This window comes from Cibotium barometz, chromosome 5, assembly GCF_041138505.1.
Source record: "Cibotium barometz isolate CiBa-2024 chromosome 5, ASM4113850v1, whole genome shotgun sequence".
Lineage (NCBI taxonomy): Eukaryota > Viridiplantae > Streptophyta > Polypodiopsida > Cyatheales > Cibotiaceae > Cibotium > Cibotium barometz.
The window spans coordinates 51451625-51475562 of record NC_141050.1 but is presented as its reverse complement, the minus strand read 5'-3'; the positions used below and the strand labels follow the sequence as shown (position 1 = coordinate 51475562).

Sequence of the window (23938 nt, the reverse complement as noted above, 5' to 3'; positions counted from 1 at the left end):
TCCAACGCGAAGGCTTCCGCTTGCAACAACTTCTATGAAGACTGGTAAGCTAATTGGACAATGTGTTGTCATTACTTATTCAGTAGAAGGACAGGACTCCTTGTTTAGCCGCCCTGTGTAGTATTTCTCTTGTTCTATGTGCTCTTGAAGATGTTGCTACCTTGCTTGGTAGAACATAGAGCCAATGGTAGAGAATATGGGCACTGAAGTCAGACCGGGCATCAAGGCAGCTCCTTGGTGATCTACATCAACATACCATTGTTTTCTAAATGCTGAATTTCATATGCATTGGCATGGAGGATTTGGCAATGGATGCCCGTGAAGCTATGTATTGAATTTCTCCAATAGTAATACAATTTACTCAAGGGAGGGGTCGGCCATTCCGGCTCATTGTGTGTCTCTTGTCAATTCAGCAATTTACTTCTTGTATTTGAGCAAGTGTCCTTCAAATCTTAGTGTATTTAAGTGTATTGATTAGCATTGTGTTCAACCAAGTCACATGGTCACTGTCGCCTCCCAGAAAGTAAAGATGTTATCCAAGATGCTCCGATCTCGGATAAAGCTTGTCTCAGTCGCTTGGATCACGTCAGCACGTGCCTTCACGAGGAACTCATAGGCCGTCCCTAGGTGGGTGATTGAAACAAGACGGGGACCCATAACAATAAACAGACACTTCAGATGCCAAACAACGATACAAAAACGCAGCGGAAATAACCATAAACATTATCAAAACACTGCACTGAGCCGGAACGGCCGGCCCCCCATAGGAACTTCTTTATTCCAATGAACAAAGGTTACAACCAACCCAAGGTGTAAAACTGCACCGGATTTTCCACAGCTTCCTCAGCAAACACTTGCATAGGACTCAAAGCACAAACCGCTCCCAGAACCAATACGAATCAACAGCCCGGTGCGGTGTCAAACCCAACGCCGAACTCTGTGCCAAAACAGCCCCGAAAAAGACTCTCAAAACAGTCCCTGATAACTCCAAACACAGCCCCTAAACCAATGCCCAAGAGGGAGTGGTGAAGAGAGGAGAAGAAATGGCCCAACTGCTATACCACTGTACAACCTGAGCAAAAGAGTGAGAAGAACCCGCCTAACCACTGTACCACTGTACGGCTTGTTCTTCAAGAACAAGAGAGAGAATGTCAAACTGCTGCCTGCCAGTCGCCCAGAAGAGGGAGAAGGTGGCTGTCCATGCTGTACGGCGCTGTTGTACCTGCTGTCCAGCGCTGTTGCACCTGCTGTACGGCCTGTACCAGCACAAGAGAGAAGGTGAGCTGGCCGGCCCGCTGTCCACAGTACAACCAGCACAAGAGAAGGGAGATAAGCTTGCCAACTTGCTGTCTTCAGCACGGTCAACGAACAAAAGAGAGAGAAGCTGCCTGCTGCCCACTGTACGGCCAACGTAAAGGGGAGGAGAGAGAAGTTGCCGGCTGCCCACTGTGTGGCTAGTTGCTCTCGAGAGGAACAGAGAGAAGAAAACGTTTTCATCTGCTGCCCCCACCTCTACCTTATGTGCATCCTTCACCTCCTGCTTTTAAAGGAGTCGACCAACCCAAAATACTCGTGCTTTTTGCCAAAAGTGGTTGTATAAGCCTAAAATACTAGTTTTTATGCTTTTCCCGAACTTGTTGGTCAAGTTTGCCATAGGCGCCTCCTTCTGTTCACATATACGTGCCCAAAAAATAATAACAAGCCCGGTCATGCTTAAGTGATGTGTGAACACACTGACTTATAAACGTTATAAATCACTTTATATGCTAAAAATCCCATGCTGCTTTTGCTCAAAAGCCATCTTTCAAGCAAAACTTTGCCAGTAAGTGCTCCAGCTTAATTTTGTGGAAAATCCCCGTCCACACCTTGGTTCCAAACAATGTGTGAAACACTGTTCAAGACTAGTGAGAGGACCAAATTGGTGACATCCCCGCCGTCTTATAAGATAGTTGTCCGCAACTATATAAGCCTAATACCACTGAAATATCCTTCAAGTATAGCAGATCCACTGCCCATAATTAGTATTACATAATTCCAGCATTAAAGCCATAATTCCAAATCCACGATCCAAAGTCAGATACAGGCACAAGAGCCAACCGTATCAAGAAAGTGTATCCATATCCCGAGTCAATAACTCTGATAATAACCAAACACGGGCACAAGAGCCAACTGGGTCCCAAATATCCATAAATTCATAAGCCACTTTTTTGAATGTTCAAGGATGCTTAATCCTTCCCAAAACATAAGTACAAAATGAACACCAGGGTTGGTAGTCATGTACTGCCATGTCAGGCTGCACAAGCCACAGTTCTCTCATGTCAGGGTTCATAAGCCACACATGTTTTGTCATGTCAAGCCTCATAAGCCACACATGTCCTGTCGTGTCAAGCCTCAGAAACCATACATGTTCTGTCATGTCAAGTTTCTCAAGCCACACATGTCCTATTATGTCAAGCCTCAAAAACCATACATGTTTTGTCATGTCAAGTTTCACAAGCCACACATGTCCTGTCATGTCAAGCCTCACAAGCCATACATGTTCCGTCATGTCAAGCCTCACAAGCCATACATGTTCTCTTGCCATGTAAGTGGGCTCACACCAGAGTCCTTCCTAGGGATACATCCACATACATGCAAGTCATAAACTCCTGTTGACATGTCAATGGGCTCACACCGGAGTCCTTCTAGGGATCCATCCACATACATGCAAAAGGAATGTGCCATGGCATGCTCGATGTGAAAAATCCTTGTCCGCAAAACCACAAAACAAGCACATGTTCACACAAGCCAAGGAAGCTCAGCTGACACACTGTTGTCCAAGACAGCCCTGCATATCTTTGACCAACCATATAAGCACAGTATGCCTACCATATAAGCACAGTATGCCTACCATGTTGGCTTCAAAACAACTCATAGACTAGAATCAGACAATCCATGATTCTGAAAAAGAATTGATAGTTTTCTAACCGCATATGCGACATATTCTAGTATGGGCTGAACAAGAGGAGGACAAGGTCTATTGACTCTGAATGGGCTGAACACGCCCTCTTGCGTGCCTATCATCATTGCATTGACTTGTTCTTCTCCGGTACAGCATTCACTAAGAGTCCTTCAAATGCTAACCTCTGTCAATTTCAGAGAGGAGTAAGCAAGCTTTGATCATTCTAATGTGGATGACCACATTCTTACACGTGATCATCAAATGAAGATCTAGGCCATAAAGGCATCTAAAATGAGCGCTTGAAATGATAGATCGTGAAATTCTTCATTATTTCCTTAGCATGGAGATCTAGCAGAATCCGAGAAAAATCTCACAACATAAATACTGCGGTATAGCACATGTTCATGATGGCTGAATGCAAGTTCATTTCATCACCCCTGAAAACAAGACAAAAGCTTTCACCATAAAATATTTCTTCTTTAGTTTACCGACTTTATATAGAAGGTTTGTTGGCTTGTTGATCTACTCAGCCAACACCAAACTAGATATCAATTATGCCGGGAGTTCTCAATGAGTTAACTCTCATAACCATCAAAAATGACCTCTTGTAGATAATGACACAAGTGTAAGTATCCTGCAAACACGTGAGAACCAAAAGACTAGCTCTTCACAATGACTCTTCTTGGGTCAAGAGGAAAACTAACTCAGAACTCCCACCGCATTACTTATATCTAGGCTAGTGATGGCTAAATGGATCAACAACCAACCTCCTGTTTAAGGTGGGATCAATCATCCTGAGTGAAAACTTTTGTCTTGAATTAATGGGTGATAAACCTTGCATTCGGTCATCTTGAATGCTTGTAAAACCTCTCTGCATTGTTTCTATCACAAAAAATATATTAGAATTGACTCTAGACTATACCAAATGTTCATGCTGAATAAATCATAAAGAAATTTGAGATTTGTCCTCTTGATAGACTTCTTTATGACTCAAATCTTCTTTGATGATAACCTATAATGATGAGGCCATATAGAATGATCAAAGCTAGCTTAACCCAAAGAGATTAACATCCAAAGGACTACTGGGAGAATTACTTATATCTAGGCTAGTGATGGCTAAATGGATCAACAACCACCCTCCCGTTTGAAGGTGGGATCAATCATCCTGAGTGAAAACTTTTGTCTTGAATTAATGGGTGATAAACCTTGCATTCGGTCATCTTGAATGCTTGTAAAACCTCTCTGCATTGTTTCTATCACAAAAAAATATATTAGAATTGACTCTAGACTATACCAAATGTTCATGCTGAATAAATCATAAAGAAATTTGAGATTTGTCATCTTGATAGACTTCTTTATGACTCAAATCTTCTTTGATGATAACCTATAATGATGAGGCCATATAGAATGATCAAAGCTAGCTTAACCCAAAGAGATTAACATCCAAAGGACTACTGGGAGAATAACCAATCAATGTAATAATACCAAGCACACATGGCTCATTTCAACCTGTACAAAGCCTTTCATGTCACGTGGACATGGTTAACCTCATATCTAATCCCTCATCAAGTAGCAGTCTGTGAGCAATCATCTCCTGTCTGTATATTTACACCAGGGCCTCTGTTGTGGGTGTGCCCGCCCGATTTAGGTGTTTTCTCATTTTTCCCCACTCTCCATATTTTTTCCCTATTTTTACCAGGTGTGGGAGGCTGTCCTGTGGTTTTGGGATTGATCCAGGTGATGGCCGACTTCTCTTGCTGCTCCCCGTCTCTCTCTGTAGCTGGCCAACTTCACACGTGTGCTGGCCGACTAACAGGAGCTGGCCGACTAGGATTTCAGCAAGTCGGGTGTATTTTAGATGCTATCGGCTGTCCTTGCTACTGGCCGACTGGATCATAGGGGCCATATAAAATGGCCCCTTGCCCCCACACATCATGTATTCAGATTTCGGGATTTTCTTGTGTATATATAGCAGAGTTACACGCCTCTCTCTCTCCTTCTCTATTGCTGTGTTTTTCTGCAGTGCACTTGCTTTTGAGTTTTCAGATTTTGTCTTCATCTCCGCTGGATATTCTAACATGGTATGAGAGCTCTAGGCTCTTGATAGATCTTCGGAACTGTGTGAGCAAGAGGGGGGCTATTGTGTTGCTGATTGGTGGACTGTTTTGGACCGTCCGGGAAGAGGAGAAGCAAGAGGAAGGCGGGCTGATTTGCTGGACAGCCACTTGCAGGTTTAAGTTCTTCTTTTTTCCCTCCCACCCACCCACCCTTTTCACTTACACCCCCGCAATGGCAGATTTACTTGCGATAGCTAAGAAGCATGTGAAGATCCCGACACTACCCACGTTCCCAGTGGACCGTCAGTTGGACAGAAACAACTACGGCATATGGAAGGTAATGATGGAATCTGTTTTGGAGTCTTACGACCTTGCTGATTTCATTGTTGTTGGGGTTCCACGGCCGGAGTTAAGAGGAAGGGGAGTTACCCTCGATTCGGAAGGAACGCGAGGCACAAGCACAGGCATAGTTATGGGATCGTGTCAATGCCAGGGTTCGTTCTTTCATTTTCCTCAATTGCACACCACAGGTAATCAATCATATCAAGCATATGACGTTGTGTCACCAGCCTAGACATTTCCCAGTATGAAAGGGGTCTGGTGGACTCCAGGATGTCTAAATATTTGGAAAGTACAAGCTTTGGGAATGGGGGATTATCCTAGAATACAAAGGACCACACTCCTAAAATTTAGGAGAGTTGCTATTTTTGGCCTAACTCCGATGGAAATTCTGTTCGCGTCATTACATCTGGAATTGAGCAGATACCAAGAGTTGGCAAAGTGCCTATGACAGAATGTCTACCAGTTGGGATATTTTTAGAGATAAAGTTTATGGAAGGACCCATCTCTTAGATTGGGACATGTGGCAAGAAAGTGGACCAAAGTGAGACAAGTAGCCTGACACTTGTTAGAAAGTGGATCAAAGTGAGACAAGTGGCCTCACACTTGTCACTTTAGCTATTGTGTGGCTCTCCACTTGTCATTGTAGCCTTCTCTTGCCATTTTAGCTCATGGGAGGCCCAAATCTATAAATTGCAGCCGTCACATACCTTGTGTAGTGTTCTCTTGTCCTACGTGCTCTCTTGAAGATTGTTTCTACCATGTGTGGGTGGAACAATAGAGAGCAGATGGAAGGGAACATGGGCACTTCAAAGGGTAGTGACAAGCACAACATAATCTCTTGTCCTACGTGCTCTCTTGAAGATTGTTTCTACCATTTGAGGGTGGAACAATAGAGAGCAGATGGAAGGGAACATGGGCACTTCAGAGGGTAGTGTCAAGCACAAGTGTTCTCTTGTCCTACGTGCTCTCTTGAAGATTGTTTCTACCATATCTGGGTGGAACAATAGAGAGCAGATGGAAGGGAACATGGGCACTTGAGAGGGTAGTGTGAGTTGGTGGCCGAAATGCCTATAAACTATGTGTAGCAGAAATGCTTATGGAACACCAGGTTATCTATGCCTGCGAGTGATTGTTTTATCTTGTTACTTGAGCCCACCTCTCATCCAAGGTGTGTGGTCAGAGTACCAACACGGAGTGCAAGTGGTAAAGTGGACATGACGCCTAGTTGGCACGGGACTTATGTCTATGCCAAGGATCATGTGGACCGATGCCTTGTTGACAAGAGACTTATTTTGTCTTGCCCATTTACTTGGGACATGGATTATGATATCTGGACTTATGGGACTGATTTGTCTCGCCCATTTACTTGGGACATGATTATGATATATGGACTTATGGGACTGTTTTGTCTCGCCCATTTATTTGGGACATGGATTTATTTATTTTTAAAAGCCATACTAGAATCACTATCTCCCCATACAGGGGCCAAGAGGTTCATTGTTCATCTCACCATGCATGTGGATTCATGTTGGGATTGTGAGAGGGCAATTCAATGAACACTCCACCATACACGTGGATTCGTGTTGCGATTGTGGAGTAAGTGTTTCATTGTTTCCACACCATGCTTGTTGATCAGAGTTGGGATTGTATGGGAGAATATGGGAATGTTGGGATTGGGAGAAAGGATTGCCAAAACTATGGAGAACATGGGAATTGTTGGGATTGGGAGAAAGGATTGCCAAAACTATGGAGAACAAGCTTTTCTGTCACCATGGTTTGTGCTCTTGAATGGCACCAATTTGTGTGCATAGCACATGTTTTTGTGCGAGACACTAGTTTCTTGTGCATGGCACTTATTTAAGTGTCTTAGCACCTGGTTGGTGATTTTCATTGGCAAATGATTATCTCATTGATATTGGTGATTGAGACACAATTGGCTCTTGTGCCTGTGTCTAGCATATCTTCCATGGAATTCTCGCCCATTTATTTTGGGACATGATTTTGATATTGGTATTATGGAGACGTATTTAGTCTCACCCATTTCTTTGGGACATGGATTCTTCAGTTATATTGGAATTCTCGCCCACTTGATGGGACATGATTATATCTTGAATATATGGCTTGAAGCTTAAAGTTGTGGATAACTTTTAAGAAGCTGGGGAGGATGTCACCAGCCTAGACATTTCCCAGTATGAAAGGGGTCTGGTGGATTCCAGGATGTCTTAATATTTGAAAAGTACAAGCTTTGGGAATGGGGGATTATCCTAGAATACAAAGGACCACACTCCTAAAATTTAGGAGAGTTGCTATTTTTGGCTTGACTCCGATGGAAATTCTGTTCGCGTCATTACATCTGGAATTGAGCAAATACCAAGAGTTGGCAAAATGCCTATGATAGAATGTCTACTAGTTGGAATATTTTTAGAGATAAAGTTTATGGAAGGACCCATCTCTTAGATTGGGACATGTGGCAAGAAAGTGGACCAAAGTGAGACAAGTGGCCTGACACTTGTTAGAAAGTGGATTAAAGTGAGACAAGTGGCCTCACACTTGTCACTTCAGCTATTGTGTGGCTCTCCACTTGTCATTGTAGCCTTCTCTTGCCATTTTAGCTCATGGGAGGCCCAAATCTATAAATTGGAGCCCTCTCTCTTCATTAATGCAGGCTCTCTTGTTGCACACTAGCCTCTACCACCGTTACAGGCTGCCCTAATGATGGCTACTCTCTTTCTCTCTCTCTTGAAGGCTGCCCATGAAGAATACCGGCTGTTGAAGACTGTTTTGGAGGCTTCCATCATGAAGAAATACTGAAGGCAAGGGTATTTAATCATTTATTATGATTTCTAGCCATTGTACTTGTTGTACCAGCCTTTGTACCTACTGTACAAGCCATTGTACTGGTTGTACCAATCCTTGTACTTGTTGTACTTGCTATACCACCCATTGTACCGACTGTACCAACTTTTGTACTTGTTGTACCAACCACTGTACCTGCTATACTAGTCACTGTACATGCTATACCAACCTTTGTACTTGCTGTACCTGCTATACCAACCACCGTACCGACTGTACCAACCACTACCGACTGTACCAGCCATTGTACCAGTTGTACCAACTGAATGGAGAGTTGTACTTGCTGTACCAGCTCTATTGCATGAAGACCCGTGGTTTTTGGGAAAGAATCAGTACCCACACGGAGGTATATGGATTATATTGTTGGCTCGGCGTTTCTACAGCCTATGTTCCCGCTTGGTAGCCTCGTGTTGGGCTGTGTTATGGCATTTGTATATGGATAATCCGACATCTCCCATGGGGAGAGTAAGGCCCTCAAAGCTTGTACATGATATTACTCTCCTTGGGTAATAAAATACTCCAAGGGGGGGGGGGGGGGGGTCGGCCCATTCCGGCCTCTATGTGGTGTCACATGTCCAAGATCCATTTTCAGCATTTGTGGATGTTTTGTCCCGCTTTATGTTTTATGCAAAGTGATGATGGATATGTGTTAAGGCTGTGGCCATGTTTAAATGTTTTAATATGCATTGATGGTATCAACAAGTGTGTCAAAGGCCCTAGTTCCCCGGGCACCGCCGCGAGTTACACGTTGGCCAGAGGTATACGGCAACATTTGGCTTCTCTTTACAACAGGGTATCGCCCATGAAGAGGATCTCCTTGGAAGTATAGATGCGGGTGATGAATCCTGCAAAGTCATCGACGATGCGGGAGTCAACAAGCTGCAGGCTCTTCAGCAAGAAGTTCTCTAGGCTGGGAAAGAGATATCGTCGGAGGATATGGCCATAACGTTGCTGTCACATTTGCCCTCTCAGTACTCAGCATTTTACTCTTCGTTGATTACCAGTGGAAGGCTCAGTACCATCACATGGGAGGAGCTTGAGCCTATGGTCTTGGACCAGGAGGAAAGATTCACGAACCCTCCACAGGGCGGAGGTTCAGAGGACTTAACTGGCCAACGGTCGAAAGGCTGTAACAACAAGGGCAAAGGGAAGGCTTCACCAGAGAAGTCTTCTGAGAATAAGTCCGACGCAGACCGCGAGAAACTAAAGGCAGAGAGGACTTGTAATGATTGTGGCGAGAAAGGCTACTATTGGAGGCAGTGTCCCAAGCGGAGCATCGAGAAGGGTGCAGACTCCTCAGTAGCAACCGTGAAGACTCTAGCTTTTGTGCACCTGGAGGTGATGGACACCGATGTTTCATTTTCTTCATGCAGGGAGGAGGTTGGAGGACTCTTTGCTCTACGGATACTCCGGAGTGGATTCTAGACAGTGGTGCTTCCAGGCACATGACTCCTTCCCATTCGGGTTCGGCTTTACAGGATTTCTGCACGTATCCTGGTCACATTCTTACTGGGGATACATCCACTATCCCAATTCATAGTGAGGGCAGGTTGGAGATAGTTCCCGATGGCAAAAGGGGGGAAGCATTCCTTCCAGGTGTTGTATGTTCCATCACTTGGTTTTCATCTGTTGTTAGTGCATCGGGTTTGCAAGACTGGCATACGGGTGGAGTTTAGTATTCGGGACAAAGAAACTCCTGTAGATGAGGAAGTTCTTTCCACGGGGACCTATTGGAAGGCCAGGCAGGTGGCAGTTGATGACCTGCAGGAGAAGGTGTATGTTGAGCAGCCTCCAGGCTTTGTGGTTCTAGGATCAATAGGGATGGTTTACAGGAGGAAGGCCTTGTATGGTCTTAAACAAGCTCCCAGGGCTTGGAATCAGAAGATTGATTCCTTCTTTCTCCGGACTGGATTTCAGAGATCGGTTGCAGATCCCAACCTGTATCTCTTTCGGGAACGCGGCATGGTTACATTAATCATCCTTTATGTGGATGATCTCATTCTCACCGGCAGTCATGTGGAGCACATTGGAGTGATGAAGGCTGCCTTGTCAAAGGAGTTTGAGATGACCGACCTAGGCTTACTCCACTTCTTCTTGGGATTGGAGATCCGGCAGACCCCGAGAGGGGCTTTTTTGTCTCTCAACAGCGATATGTTCATAGTTGCTTGAGGCCTTTGGGATGGAGAACTACAAGCCTATTACGTCGCCAATGGACCCGAACACAAAGCTGACAGTGAATGATCCTTGTGAGCCAGTTGATGCCTCTCTGTACCGGAAGATAGTTGGTTCATTGATCTGGTTGCTGAACACCAGATTGGACTTGAGCTTTTCCGTGGGGCTGTTGACCTCATTCATGCAGACGCTATTGAAGTCTCATTGGGATGCAGGATTGTGGATCTTGCGGTATCTGCAGGGTACGAAGGATCTTGGACTCTTCTACACAGGAGGGAGATTGATGGATGGAGTCAGACTCCAAGGTTGGAGTGACTCAGATTGGGGAGGATATCTAGACACGAGGAGATCCACATCAGGCTACAGTTTTTCCCTCGGCTCAGGAGCAGTTTCATGGTGCAGTAAGAGGCAGCCAACTATTGCCTTATCATCGACAGAGGCAGAGTACTGGGCTACTTGTGGTGCTGCTTGCGAGGTTGTGTGACTGCGGAGATTGCTTGGCAAGATTGGGTTTCCACAGAAGGAGCCCACAGTCATCCAATGCGATAACCAGAGCTGTATAGCTATTGCTTGGAACCCGGTCTTCCATGCCCAAAACAAGCACATAGAGATACAATATCACTTTGTACGTGAGAAGATCTTGGTTGGTGACATCTTGCTTCTTTATTGTTCGATGGAGGACAATGCGGGGGACCTCTTCACGAAGTCTCTACCTCAGACTATGCTTCGGCGGCACTCAAGCTCCCTCGGGTTGGTTCCACATCCAGGAGCTGAGAGGGGGTGTTAGCAGTCATCTCCTGTCTGTATATTTACACCAGGGCCTTTGTTGTGGGTGTGCCCACCCGATTTAGGTGTTTTCTCATTTTTCCCCACTCTCCATATTTTTTCCCTACTTTTACCAGGTGTGGGGATTGTCCTGTGGTTCTCGGATTGATCCAGGTGATGGCCGACTGCTCTTGCTGCTCCCCGTCTCTCTCTGTAGCTGGCCGACTTCACTCGGTGCTGGCCGACTAACAGGAGCTGGCCGACTGGGATTTCAGCAAGTCGGGTGTCTTTAAGATGTTGTCGGCTGTCCTGGCTACTGGCCAACTAGATCATAGGGGCCATATAAAATGGCCCTTTGCCCCCACACATCATGTATTCAGATTTCGGGAATTTCTTGTGTATATATAGCAGATTTACACGCCTCTCTCTCTCCTCCTCTATTGCTGTGTTTTTCTACAGTGCACTTGCTCTTGAGTTTTCAGATTTTGTCTTCATCTCCGCTGCATATTCTGACACGGTCTTAGGGTAGGATTAGGGCACTAGCAGACTCAAGCAGGGAAGAAGCAGCAAGTCCACAAACATCACCATGGCTCAGCCTACAACCAACCCACACAAAGTATCACCATGGCTCACCCTACAATCAGCCCACACCCAGGAGTATTATGGCCATCTAAGCATCACGAATGTCATGTGCACACATGCACATGGCTGATTTCCAGTGCTAATCCTTGATCAAGCAGCAGATAAAGAGTAGGTTTAGAGCAATAGCAGCTTTGACAGGCACTAGAAGGCATCTTTGTAGACCAAGAACCAGTCGGCCAGCCATATGAGGAGTTCCACTTCATGTTGGCAGCATATTGCTATTCATTTGTCCATAGAGTTGGCCAGCCAGCAGTCGGCCAGTTGGATTTGCTTCCAAGAGCCTATAAAAGGCAGGTCTTTGCTCATTGGTAATCATCTAACCCTCAGTTGAGGGCAGGTCAAGAGTCTAGTATTTAAGGGTCTTTAGAATACTCCTTTTGGAAGGCCAAAGGCCACAATCTTGTATAGTCATCTTTGACAATTTATGTACTGTATAAAACAGCTTCTCTCTCTCTCTTCTCTCTGACTTTGTTGGTGATTTGCATCAAGGTTCCTATTCCATTGATTAGGGCTGAAAGAATACGCATAGTGCTTCCACACATGTGACATTTGTATCAAAGCATCAAGCTCAGCAAGGCCGATCAGCAGTCGGGCAGCTGGATTTGCTTCCAAGAGCCTATAAAAGGCAAGTCTTTGCTCATTAGTACTCATTTGACCCTCGATTGACTCCTCAAATATTTTGACACCCGGTTTGCCTACAACTTCCTCATGTTGGACCGGTTGAAGGATTGTAGCAGTGCTTTGAGGGGGCTTTTCTTAGCGACGAGTTTGTCGGCATGCAAGAGTCCCGTACAAACACTGGCCAAGAGTGTAGGTTACGGGCGGATGACGCCTCTTGGTGGGAGCGTGTGAAGACCACGGATGCCCATAGTCCACCTATTGAGGATTGTAGACACTATGCAACCACGCATAGGCATGGTCTACGAGGCCATGGATCGCATGATAGAAAAGTTGAAAGACTTCGTGCCTGACGAAGACAAATACGAGGAGATCCATGCCTTGTGTCTAGGAAGGTGGACTCTCCATTGCATGCAGCAGCTTATGTGGTGGACCCAGAATTCCAAGCCAACAAGCAGGAGAGCGAGGGGGAGGTCCGCGCTAGATGGAGGATCATCTTGGACCGTGTCACACACGGGCACGTGTATACGGAACCAATTCACTACCAAAATAGCATACATAAATCAACCATTCCTAGCATATACATGATTACCATCATTGTAAAACATTACATGAGCATATTCATCCTGCAAACATAAACCAACGTGCACATGACACGGCACTAGGGGCTGAAGTTGGACCAGCCCCTCCCTGAGGTATCTTTATTACCAACAGAAGTATTTATATGTACAAGATGCGGGTGCCCAAAGAGTACGCACTCATCCAGTCGACACCAGATTTATCCAACTGTGAAAACATAGGTAAACACATTACCTGCAACTCCTCCGTCACCAACCAAGGTCGAGGTCACCAACCACTCCTGTTGCAACACCCTCAGTCACCAATCAGGGTAGAGTGATCACCAACCACTCCTGTACTTTGATAGAGCGGTCACCAACCCACTAACAAAGTGCTGTCCCCCAAACCTGCAAAACAGTAACCAGCCATGGTTTTGGCTCACTCGCCACCCAGAGGTTCCACCAGATCACATCCCCAAGCCTAGTACTTGTCTAGGGACATGTTTGCTCAAGTTTCGTCGTGAGAAACCTCCTGCAAACCTGTAAAAACAGCCAATAATGGCCCTTATAACAGTCACCCAGCTCCTGTAGAGGCTCTGCTCACTCCGTCCAAGCCCTATTCTCTGTAGAGAATCCCAAAAACAGTCCCAACAGCCATGCACAAGCTCCTATACCCAAATCGATCAGCCTGCAGCCCCTGTAGATGAGGTCGACCTGCCCTGTAGAGAGAGAAATAGCAGCCAGCCAGCCCTGGGACCCTTGTACTTCGCATGTATTCCACCTATAGCTCATGCATATGAGTAAACTTGCTGTTTTTCCTGTCCACACAGCTCCTAACAGCCAACGATTTCCTGTTGAGTGCCCTACAAGTCAGAAACTGGGTTAAGTGTGCACACTTACCACCTACAACACACATAAGGAAACCATATGAGTCCCAAACAGGTGTACACACGCGTATCCACGGGTTGTCCAAGCATCCCCAATGCCCGTGGACATTCACAGGTAAAATACCAAGCAATGTCCAGGCATCAAAAACAAGTCATCCATGCATGTGCAACTCACATACATATGCTGGTGCACAAACATAGTGGATGAAATCTCCCGACTTACATCTTGTACATCCAACTAGCCCGTTCACAGGCGCCGTCCACACAAGACCAAAAAGCACTCACCAAGGTAACCACCCTTCCATGAGTCTAGAGTGGGTTGATCTTCCATAACCGGCTCCACCGACTCAAGACCAACATATCTCTTCAAGAGACTGACATGGAAAGCATTATGAATCCGCCAATGATCTGGCAACACCAGCCTATAAGCTACCTCATTGATCTTTTCCAAGATCTGAAATGGTCCATAATACTTGCAAGATAGCTTCTGATAGTTACCATCTTTCCCAGTCTGCTTGCGAAGGCGAGCCTTTTGGAATTTCAATAAAACCCATCTCCATCCTTCAAATCCAATTGCTTTCTATGCTTATCTGCAGCTTTCTTATGCTTATCCTGGGACCTCTGTATGGCTGTCTGGACCTGTGCAAAGGCCGTATCCAAATCCCTTACATACTCATTTGCTGCAAATATCTCATCCTTCGTGCGAAGGATAGGTGGCAAAATAATCTTGCCATAAACAATCTCAAAGGGCGACTTGCCCGTAGAAGTATGCACTGTATTGTTGTAAGCAAACTCTACCAGTGACAAATACTTCTCCCAATCTGATTTGCGATCAGCCACATAGCATTTCAAAAGATCAAGCACTGCTGAATTTGCAATCTCACTCTTCCCATCTGTCTCTGGATGATATGCAGAAGAGAAATTCAGCTTCGTTCCCATGTTATCAAACAATGCTCGTGGTGCGAGGATCACGATCCCCCACAATCGTCTTTGGCATACCATGATGCTTGAAAACCTGTGCCATAAATATCTTTGCCATATGCTCTGGCTTTATGGTCTTCCGTACTGGAACAAAATGTGCCTGCTTACTAAACCTATCCACAATAGTCCAGATGGCATCATTCCCTTGCTGCGTCTTAGAAAGACCTGTGATAAAATCCATGGCAATACTCTCCCAAGGCTGATTCGGAATCGGCAACGGTTGAAGCAACCCCGGAATCTTACGCCTGTCAAACTTAACTTTTTGGCAAACCATGCATCGGTGCACATAGTCATCTATGTCTTTACGCATTCCTGGCCAAAAAAATTCTCTCTTCAAAGCCTGTGTAGTGGCAAGGATTCCTCTATGCCCTGTATAAGGTGGTGCATGGCATTCATCCATCACTTTCTACCTCAAATCCTTATGTACACATAAGCGATTATGAAACATCAAATACCCATCACGTATGGAGTAATTCGGGGCTGCTATACCTTGCTGAAAACCAGCCCATATATGCTGAAAATCATCATCTGTATGATAAGAATTTCGCATATCTGATAAATCCTGATGATAAGCTACTGTAATAGCACTTACTTGAGGCCTTTGGGATAGTGCGTCGGCCACTACATTCTTCTTACCAGGAGTATGTAAAATCTGAAAATGAAACATAGATAGGAAATTTGCCCATCTCATATGTTTCTCAGATAGCTTAGTCTGTGTAAGAAAATACCGTAGACTCTGATGATCAGTCTTAACGGTAACTTCAGCTCCCAAAATTTAATGCTTTCACATCTTGAGAGCATGAATCATTGCCAATAACTCTTTCTCGTAAACCTGCAAGTAGAGTTCGGCATGTTGCAACCGACGGCTCTCATATGCCACTACATGGCCTTCCTGGTTCAACACTGCACCAATACAACTCCCACACATGCATCACATTCCACCGAGAAAGGTTTATGCAAATCTGGAATGATCAACACCGATCCAGTCATGATTGCTTCCTTTAACTTAAGAAAGGCATCATTCCTTTGCTTGTCACACCAGTGACAAGTAGCTTTCTTCTTTGTTAAATCATGCAAAGGCGAAGCAATCTCGCCGAAGAGCTTAATAACCAACGATAATATGAGCATAACCCAGAAAGCTCCTGATCTCATATACATTCTTCAATTCTGGCCTATCTTTTATAGCCTGCAACTTAGTGGGATCCATACATACCCCATCCTTGGATACAATATGACCAAGGTAATGAATTTCAGCCAAGAAAAATTCACTCTTCTTGCCATTAATGTAGAGCTTATGGCGACGAAGCTCTTCAAACACTATGGCCAAATGCTCCTTATGCTGCTCTTCATCTTTAGAGAACACAACGATGTCATCAAAGAAGTACTTGTGAACTTTCTGTGTGCTCTGAAGATACGATCCATCATACGATTAAATGTGGCAAGAGCATTGGTATGTCCAAATGGGACCACCAAGAACTCATAAAGCCCAAACTACGTACGAAAAGCAGTTTTGTGAATATTCTGAGGGGCCACCCGTATCTGATGATATCCACTCTTAAGATCGATGCGGCTAAAACATGCTGCAGCCTCTAATCTATCCAAAATATCATCGATACGTGGTATCGGAAACCTGTTCTTTATCGTCACCTTGTTAAGGACACGATAATCCACACACATCCTGTACGTCCCGCCTTTCTTTTGCACCAGCAACACAGGTGAGCAATAAGGAGATGAACTAGAGCATATCAACCCTTTCTCAAGCAAGTCATTAACCTGCGCCATAATCTCTTCTTGCTGACTTGCACTCACCCTGTAAGGAGGTCTATTCGGGGGCGTACTCCCAGGTATCACATCAATACGATGATCCTCGGGATGCTCAGCTGGCAATTCTCCTCGTAATGCATCCCTAAAACAATCACCATAACCATGCAAAAAGTCTATGTGCTCTTGGGTTAGATGATCTACATTTACATTCTCATGTTCAGATTGTTCTCGTACAAAAACCAAGTAAGAACAAGCTGACTTCTTCATTATTTTGGAAACCTGAACATGACTTACAATAGGTATGGTACTACCTGGAGTACCAGCTTCTATAACAAGCTCTCTACCTCTATGAACAAAGCTGATTTTCTTGGACTTATAGTCCTTCTTGGACTCCATACGAGCATGCCAAAGCATCCCCAACAAAACATCACATCCTGTGAGAGGAGCAACTAAGAAACTCTCATGATTGATCAAGATATCCCTGTATATGAATTTGGAGTTTGCCAATGATCGACGTTACATCAACTCCTTTACCCTCAAAGGCAGCATTTGCATTCATTTGAGTCCCAAAATCTGATACATCCAAGCCTATGGCAGCAACCATCTGTACCGAAATGAAATTATCTGTGGATGCATCATCAAACAAAAAGAGTGCGGACTGATTCCTCAACTGTCCCCATGCTTTACATATTGTTCTATGATCTGGGGGTTGCCCCGTGTTACCCTGCACATCGGACACAACATTCACATGAGGCTTTTCTGCATTAGAATCTGCATTCTTGGGGTTCTGCGGGCATTTAGGCTATATGCGATCCTTACTACCGCAACCAAAACATTTCCCATCACGTACATAATCAAGCCTTTGCTGTTTCGATAGCCCAAAATCATTGTGTTTATCCCCCGGCTTCTTAGACGAGTTTCCCTTTGTATCTGAGGCATCTTTCTGCTCACTTTTAGAGGGCTAACCACCCTTTTTCTGGTCATAACCAGCCCGTCTCTTGCTCTTAAATGAATCTGAATTTGACTTGTTTTTAACCCACTTCATATGCAAATTTTCAGCTATGAGTGCCGAGTTTATCAACTGCTGAAGAGTAACTTTCAGCAGTACCTTCTAGTACTTAGCTATATATGTCTGCACTGTCTCCCCGTCATCCTGCTTCAACCAATCCCACTCTTTGCGTACATCCTTGGCAAAGTTTGGAGGCAAGAATTGAGCATAAAACTGAATTTTAAAGTCATCCCATGTGCGGGCAGCACTTGCATCCAAAAGCTTGGCCAACCACCAATCACTAGCTGTCTCTTTGAGATGCATACCCACATGCCTGAGTTTAGACTTCTCAGAGAAATCTTCATTGCAAAAAAGCAATTTCAAACTGTCTCACAAAAGCAAGTGCCTTCGTAGTATCCATCTTGCCATAGAAGTTCTCAAACTTCACATCTTTGTCTCTTGACTTGAACTCTCGGCTTTTCTTTTTAGAACGAGACCTGTCTCTAGCCCCATGTCTAGGCTTAGGAGACTCATGCTTAGGTCTCTTCCCACGTACTCGAGACACGCTCTTGGAGTGGTGAGAATCTTCACTTGAAGAACGCTCTAGGCGTGAAGATGCATAACAGTGACGAGGATCTACATCTCCTGATGTACTCGAATCTGCATGTGCTTCCACGCGGGGAGTCCTTTTTGTACCTGCATCACCCAATACATCCTTTTTGCCTTTCAAATAAGATATGGCCAGCTCTCTAGGATCTTTATATCCCATCTCAGCTGCTATGGCCTCAAAGGTTGCATTGTCACCTGAACCCTTCTTTTTCTTTTCATTCAAAACCCTTTGCACATCAGGGTCATTCTTGAGAGACCGCAATTGAGCTGTCTCCTCACGATAGTGTCTAACTTGACGCTTGAAAGCCTCTAGCTCTGAAAGTACATCGGCCTGGTCGTCAAAATATGCGGATTTAGCAGACCGCTGTGCATTTGAATGCTCACCAGACCCTGCTTGCATGCTCATGTTTCACAATCTATATGCTCAGCAAAAAGCTTTCTGTATGCCCAAAAATCGTCTTTCTCAAGCAAAGAAAGAAACCATGCTCTGATACCACTGTCACACACAGGCACATGTATACGAAACCAATTCACTACCAAAACAGCATACATACATCAACCATTCATGGCATATACATGATTACCATCATTGTGAAACATTACATGAGCATATTCATCCTGCAAACATAAACCAACTTGCACATGACACAGCACTAGGAGCTGAAGCCTGCAGTTGAGCCAACCCCCCCCTGAGGTATCTTTATTACCAACAGAAGTATTTATATGTACAAGATGCGGGTGCTTGGAGAGTACACACTCATCTAGCCGACACCAGATTTATCCAACTGTGGAAACATAGGTAAACACATTACCTGCAACTCCTCGGTCACCAACCACTCCTGTTGCAACACCCTCGGTCACCAACCAAGGTTGAGCGATCACCAACCGCTCCTGTAGAACACCCTGATACCAATGAAACTCGCGGCGGGTGCCCGGGGGACTAGGGCCTTTGACACACTTGTTGATACCATCAATGCATATTAAAACATTTAAACATGGCCACAACCTTAACACATATCCATCATCACTTTGCATAAAACATAAAGCTGGACAAAACATCCACAAATGCTGAAAATGGAGCTTGCACGTGTGACACCGCATAGAGGCCGAAATGGGCCGACCCCCCCCCTTAGAGTATTTTATTACCGAAGGAGAATAATATCATGTACAAGCTTTGAGGGCCTTACTCTCCCCACGAGAGATGCCGGATTATCCATATACGAATGCCATAACACAGCCCAACACGAGGCAACCAAGCCGGAACATAGGCTGTAGAAATGCCGAGCCAACAATATAATCCATATACCTCCGTGTGGGTACTGATTCTTCTCCAAAAACCACGGGTCTTCATGCAATAGAAAGGGTACAGTAAGTACAACTCTCCATTCAACCGGTACAACAGGTACAATGGCTGGTACAGTCGGTATAGTGACTGGTACAGCCGGTACAATGGTTGGTACATTAGATACAGCAAGTATAAAAGTTGGTACAGTCGGTACAATGGATGGTACAACAAGTACAAAAGCTGGTACAGCCAATACAAGGACTGGTACAGTAAGTACAACAAGTACAAATGCTAGTACAACAAGTACAACGGCTAGAAATCATAATAAATGATTAAATACCCTTGCCTTCAGTATTTTCTTCGCGATGGAAGCCTCCAAAACAGTCCCCAACAGCCGGTATTCTTCATGGGCAGCCTTCAAGTGAGAGAGAAAGAGAGTAGCCATCATTAGGGCAGCCTGTAACGGTGGTAGAGGCTAGTGTGCAGCAAGAGAGCCTCTATAATTGAAGAGAGAGGGCTCCAATTTATAGATTTGGGCCTCCCATGAGCTAAAATGGCAAGAGAAGGTTACGATGACAAGTGGAGAGCCACACAATAGCTGAAGTGACAAGTGTGAGGCCACTTGTCTCACTTTGATTCCTTTTTCTAACAAGTGTCAGGCCACTTGTCTCACTTTGGTCCACTTTCTTGCCACATGTCCTAATCTAAGAGATGGGTCCTTCCATAATCTTTACCTCTAAAAATATCCCAACTGGTAGACATTCTGTCATAGGCACTTTGCGAACTCTTGGTATCTGCTCAATTCCAGATGTAATGACGCGAATAGAATTTCCATCGGAGTCGGGCCAAAAATAGAACCTCTCCTAAATTTTAGGAGTGTGGTCCCCATTCCCAAAGCTTGTACTTTCCAAATATTTAAACATCCTGGAGTCCAGACCCCTTTCAGACTGGGAAATGTCCAGGCTGGTGATACCCTCGGTCACCAACCAGGGTAGAGTGATCACCAACCATTCCTGTACTTTGATAGAGCGGTCACCAACCCACTAACAAAGTGTTGTCCCAAACCTGCAAAACAATAACCAGCCATGGTTTTGGCTCACTCGCCACCCAGAGGTTCCACCAGATCACATCCCTAGGCCTGGTACTTGTCTAGGGACATGTTTGCTCAAGTTTCATCGTGAGAAACTTCCTGCAAACCTGTAAAAACAACCAATAACGGCCCTTATAACAGTCGGCCAGCTCCTGTAGAGGCTCTGCTCACTCCGTCCAAGCTCTATTCTCAGTAGAGAAGCCCAAAAACAGTCCCAACAGCGATGCACAAGCTCCTGTACCCAAATCGATCAACCTGCAGCCCCTATAGATGAAGTCAACCTGCCCTGTAGAGAGAGAAATAGCAGCCAGCCAGCCAGCCCTCCCTGGGACCCTTGTACTTCGCATGTATTCCACCTATAGCTCATGCATATGAGTAAACTTGCTGTTTTTCCTGTCCACACAGCTCCTAACAGCCCACGATTTCCTGTTGAGTGCCCTACAAGTCAGGGCTTGCCCACTTTGGCCCTCCCACACCCACCATAGCAACTCGTGGAGCTTTTTGGGAGTGCCCGGGTGCCCATCTCTCATATATGGCCTTGGTGCATTAAAAATAGTCCACCCTGATGTGAACTCACTCATAAAATTATAAGTGTATCTGCCCACACTTTAAGTGAATGTGAACCCTGCACCCAATAAACCTTAGTAACATGAAATAATGAATAAATTGGGTTAAGTGTGCACACTTACCACCTGCAAAATACATAAGGAAACCATATGAGTCCCAAATAGGTGTACACATGCGTATCCACGGGTTGTCCAGGCGTCCTCGGTGCCCGTGGACCTTCACAGGCAAAATACCAAGCAATGTCCAGGCATCAAAAACAAGTCATCCATGCATGTGCAACTCACATACATATGCTAGTGCACAAACATAGTGGATGAAATCTCCCAACTTACATCTTGTACATCCAACTAGCCCGTTCACAGGCGCCATCCACCCAGGACCAAAAAGTACTCACAAGGGTAACCACCCTTCCATGAATCCAAAGTCACTCACCAGGATTACCACCCTTCCATGAGTTCATAAATCATGCCAAGAACTCACACCAAGATACCAATCCTTCCATGGAGCCCTTCCACATGTATTCAATCATGACATCATTCCGGACGTCTGCCAGAGAAGTGATGACAAACCGTCTTGTGCCTGATGCATCGGTTAGGCGCAAGATTAGGGACTAGCTTTCCATGTACAAGTCATTTCATGGCTCCTATGGCTGTCATCGACCGCTCCAAAGTTGGTGCTGCTCTATGGTGGGAGGACTTTGGTTGGGATGGACCGACACTACGGCAACTAGCCATCTGCATACTTAGCCAGGCTATCAACTCCTCTTGCTTGGAGCAACTTTGGAGCACCTACAGCCACATTGCCTCTAGGAAGAGGCACCGACTCAAGGTAGAGCATGCCAATGACCTTGTCTTTGTCAGCGCGAACTTGCAAATGCTTTGCAAGAGCGTGACCAAGAAGGCAGATCCCTTCACCGAGTGGGAGATGAGTCAACAAGAAGAGCAACAAGAGGATGAGGTGCAACAGCAGCATGCCAGTGCGGATGAGCTTGATGCTCCTTTGGCACAAGCTACCCATGACCATGAGGCGAGCACTTCACGTGGATGATCATTCATGGATCATGATTCATGGGCCTTACTACTTAGCTCTAGCCTCTAGCCTCTAGGCTTTAGCACTTTTTGTCATTGACTCATTTGAGTCCTTCCATGTATTGTGCCTCTTAAGGCTTAGTCCTGACTCTTGAGTCATGACTCATTTTGTATCTACTTAATTATTACTACAATCAACCCTCAACGCCTTCACTCTTTGATCGACGTATTTTGTTAATATGACTCAAAAGCTTACCATTTTAGTGTAAATTTGTCTCATTTTGATGTACTTCCAAAGTAGAATAAGTGTAGAGTAGAAAAACTTTTTAAAAAAGTATTTTTTGAGTGTCGTCCCCTCCCCCGTCCCCGTTCCCTACTTATGGCCGTCCCCTGTCCCGTCCCGTCCCCGTCCCCGTCCCCCGTCCCTTGTGACTATGTAGCCTGGGCAAGAAAAGCTCACACATTATAAGTCCACCATCCTGAACACGTGATGCAAAAAATTCCCCGTGGTCCCGTCACATAATACCATGGTGTGCTCATTAAACAGGCTCAGCTCGTCCCAATCATGAGAATCCCATAATAACCCCAAAAGTGCATTGCAGGTCCTTCTATTCAAGCTAGAGAGAGCTGGTAGATGTTACTGAAGAATTGACTGATTCCTGTTCGTCACAGTCAGGTGACTGAGAAAAAAGATAAGCAGTCACTCAAGTACATTCCGCTCAGAATCTAAGTTGGCAGCCTGGCGGTTGTTCCCCTGTCACCATCTGTGCAGAATCCTGCTCCCTCCACTGTGATTACGGCAGTCAGTGGCTAATGGTTGGCCAATTTTCCAAAAAAGGGCCATTGCCCTCCCACAGCCACCGCTTGCGGGAGAGGCAATCTGATCCGTACAAACAGGAGACGTTATTTTGCAGAACGTGCAGAATCCTTTCCCAGAATGCTGATGTAGTGAACTCCTCCAGTTCCTTAAGCCACTATTGCCAGCCGCTGTCGGGGACTTTTATTAATTAAAAAAAGAGAAGCTTCACAGGATGGCTTACTAGTTCTACGTTCCCATCGGGTGGAAGGATTTTGGTGGCGGTTGCCAGATCTCGAACGCCTGCTCGGACTTTGAAACCACAGGCTACGAGCTCCTTCACGATGCGCTTGCCCGTGTTGCCGCTTGCACCTGCAACAAACACCCTTCCCGCGCACGCTTCTGTCTCCTCCTGTACAAAGAAACGACCCCCGCGCTCATTACTTAGGGAAAGCCTCTGACGTTAAAAAATCGTGCCGTGCAAGCTGCAGAGCTGTGGAGAGGGAAAACCGACTTCAAGAGAGGCTCTAGTTGAGCGTGGAAGGCTTTGACGACGGCGTGGAGGCAGCCTGTGCGGAGGTTGTAGTGCTGGTGGCGGAGCTACATGCGCCGAGTACATCCTTCTTACACTTATCATCACCTATCTATCTATCTATCTCTATATATATATAGAAGTTTTAGCTATCCATAAAATAGAACTTAGGGGAAGTTTTAGCTCCACATGAACGAAAGCAAAGACCAAAAAACCAAAAAAAAACAAAAACAAAAAAAACTTACCATGCAGAGTTTACGAGCAGATTAGATGGAAGAGCATGGGGAGCAGCAGCTCCCATACGAAAGCAAAGACCAAAAAATAAAAAAAAACTTACCATGCAGAGTTGACGAGCAGATCAGATGGAAGAGCATGGGGAGCAGCACCTCCCATATGCGATGACCAACGAAGACGACCACCAAAGCAACCTCGTCAATCGGATGGAAGAGCATGGGGAGCAGTAG

General features: G+C 45.3%; 1 protein-coding gene across 1 annotated transcript in view; it reads right to left on the bottom strand.

Annotated features, from left to right (window-relative positions):
* LOC147638617 (uncharacterized protein At2g34460, chloroplastic-like) overlaps positions 1 to 23636 on the bottom strand; it is a 48895-nt gene extending 25259 nt beyond the window's left edge. The window contains exons 1-2 of the mRNA XM_086798539.1: positions 23457 to 23636; positions 23187 to 23354 (exon numbers count right to left, since the gene is read on the bottom strand). Of these exons, the coding sequence (XP_086654665.1) occupies positions 23187 to 23354; positions 23457 to 23579 (291 nt within the window). The 5' untranslated portion in view covers positions 23580 to 23636. The remainder of the gene's footprint in view (positions 1 to 23186; positions 23355 to 23456) is intronic.
* Positions 23637 to 23938: the final 302 nt, after the last annotated feature.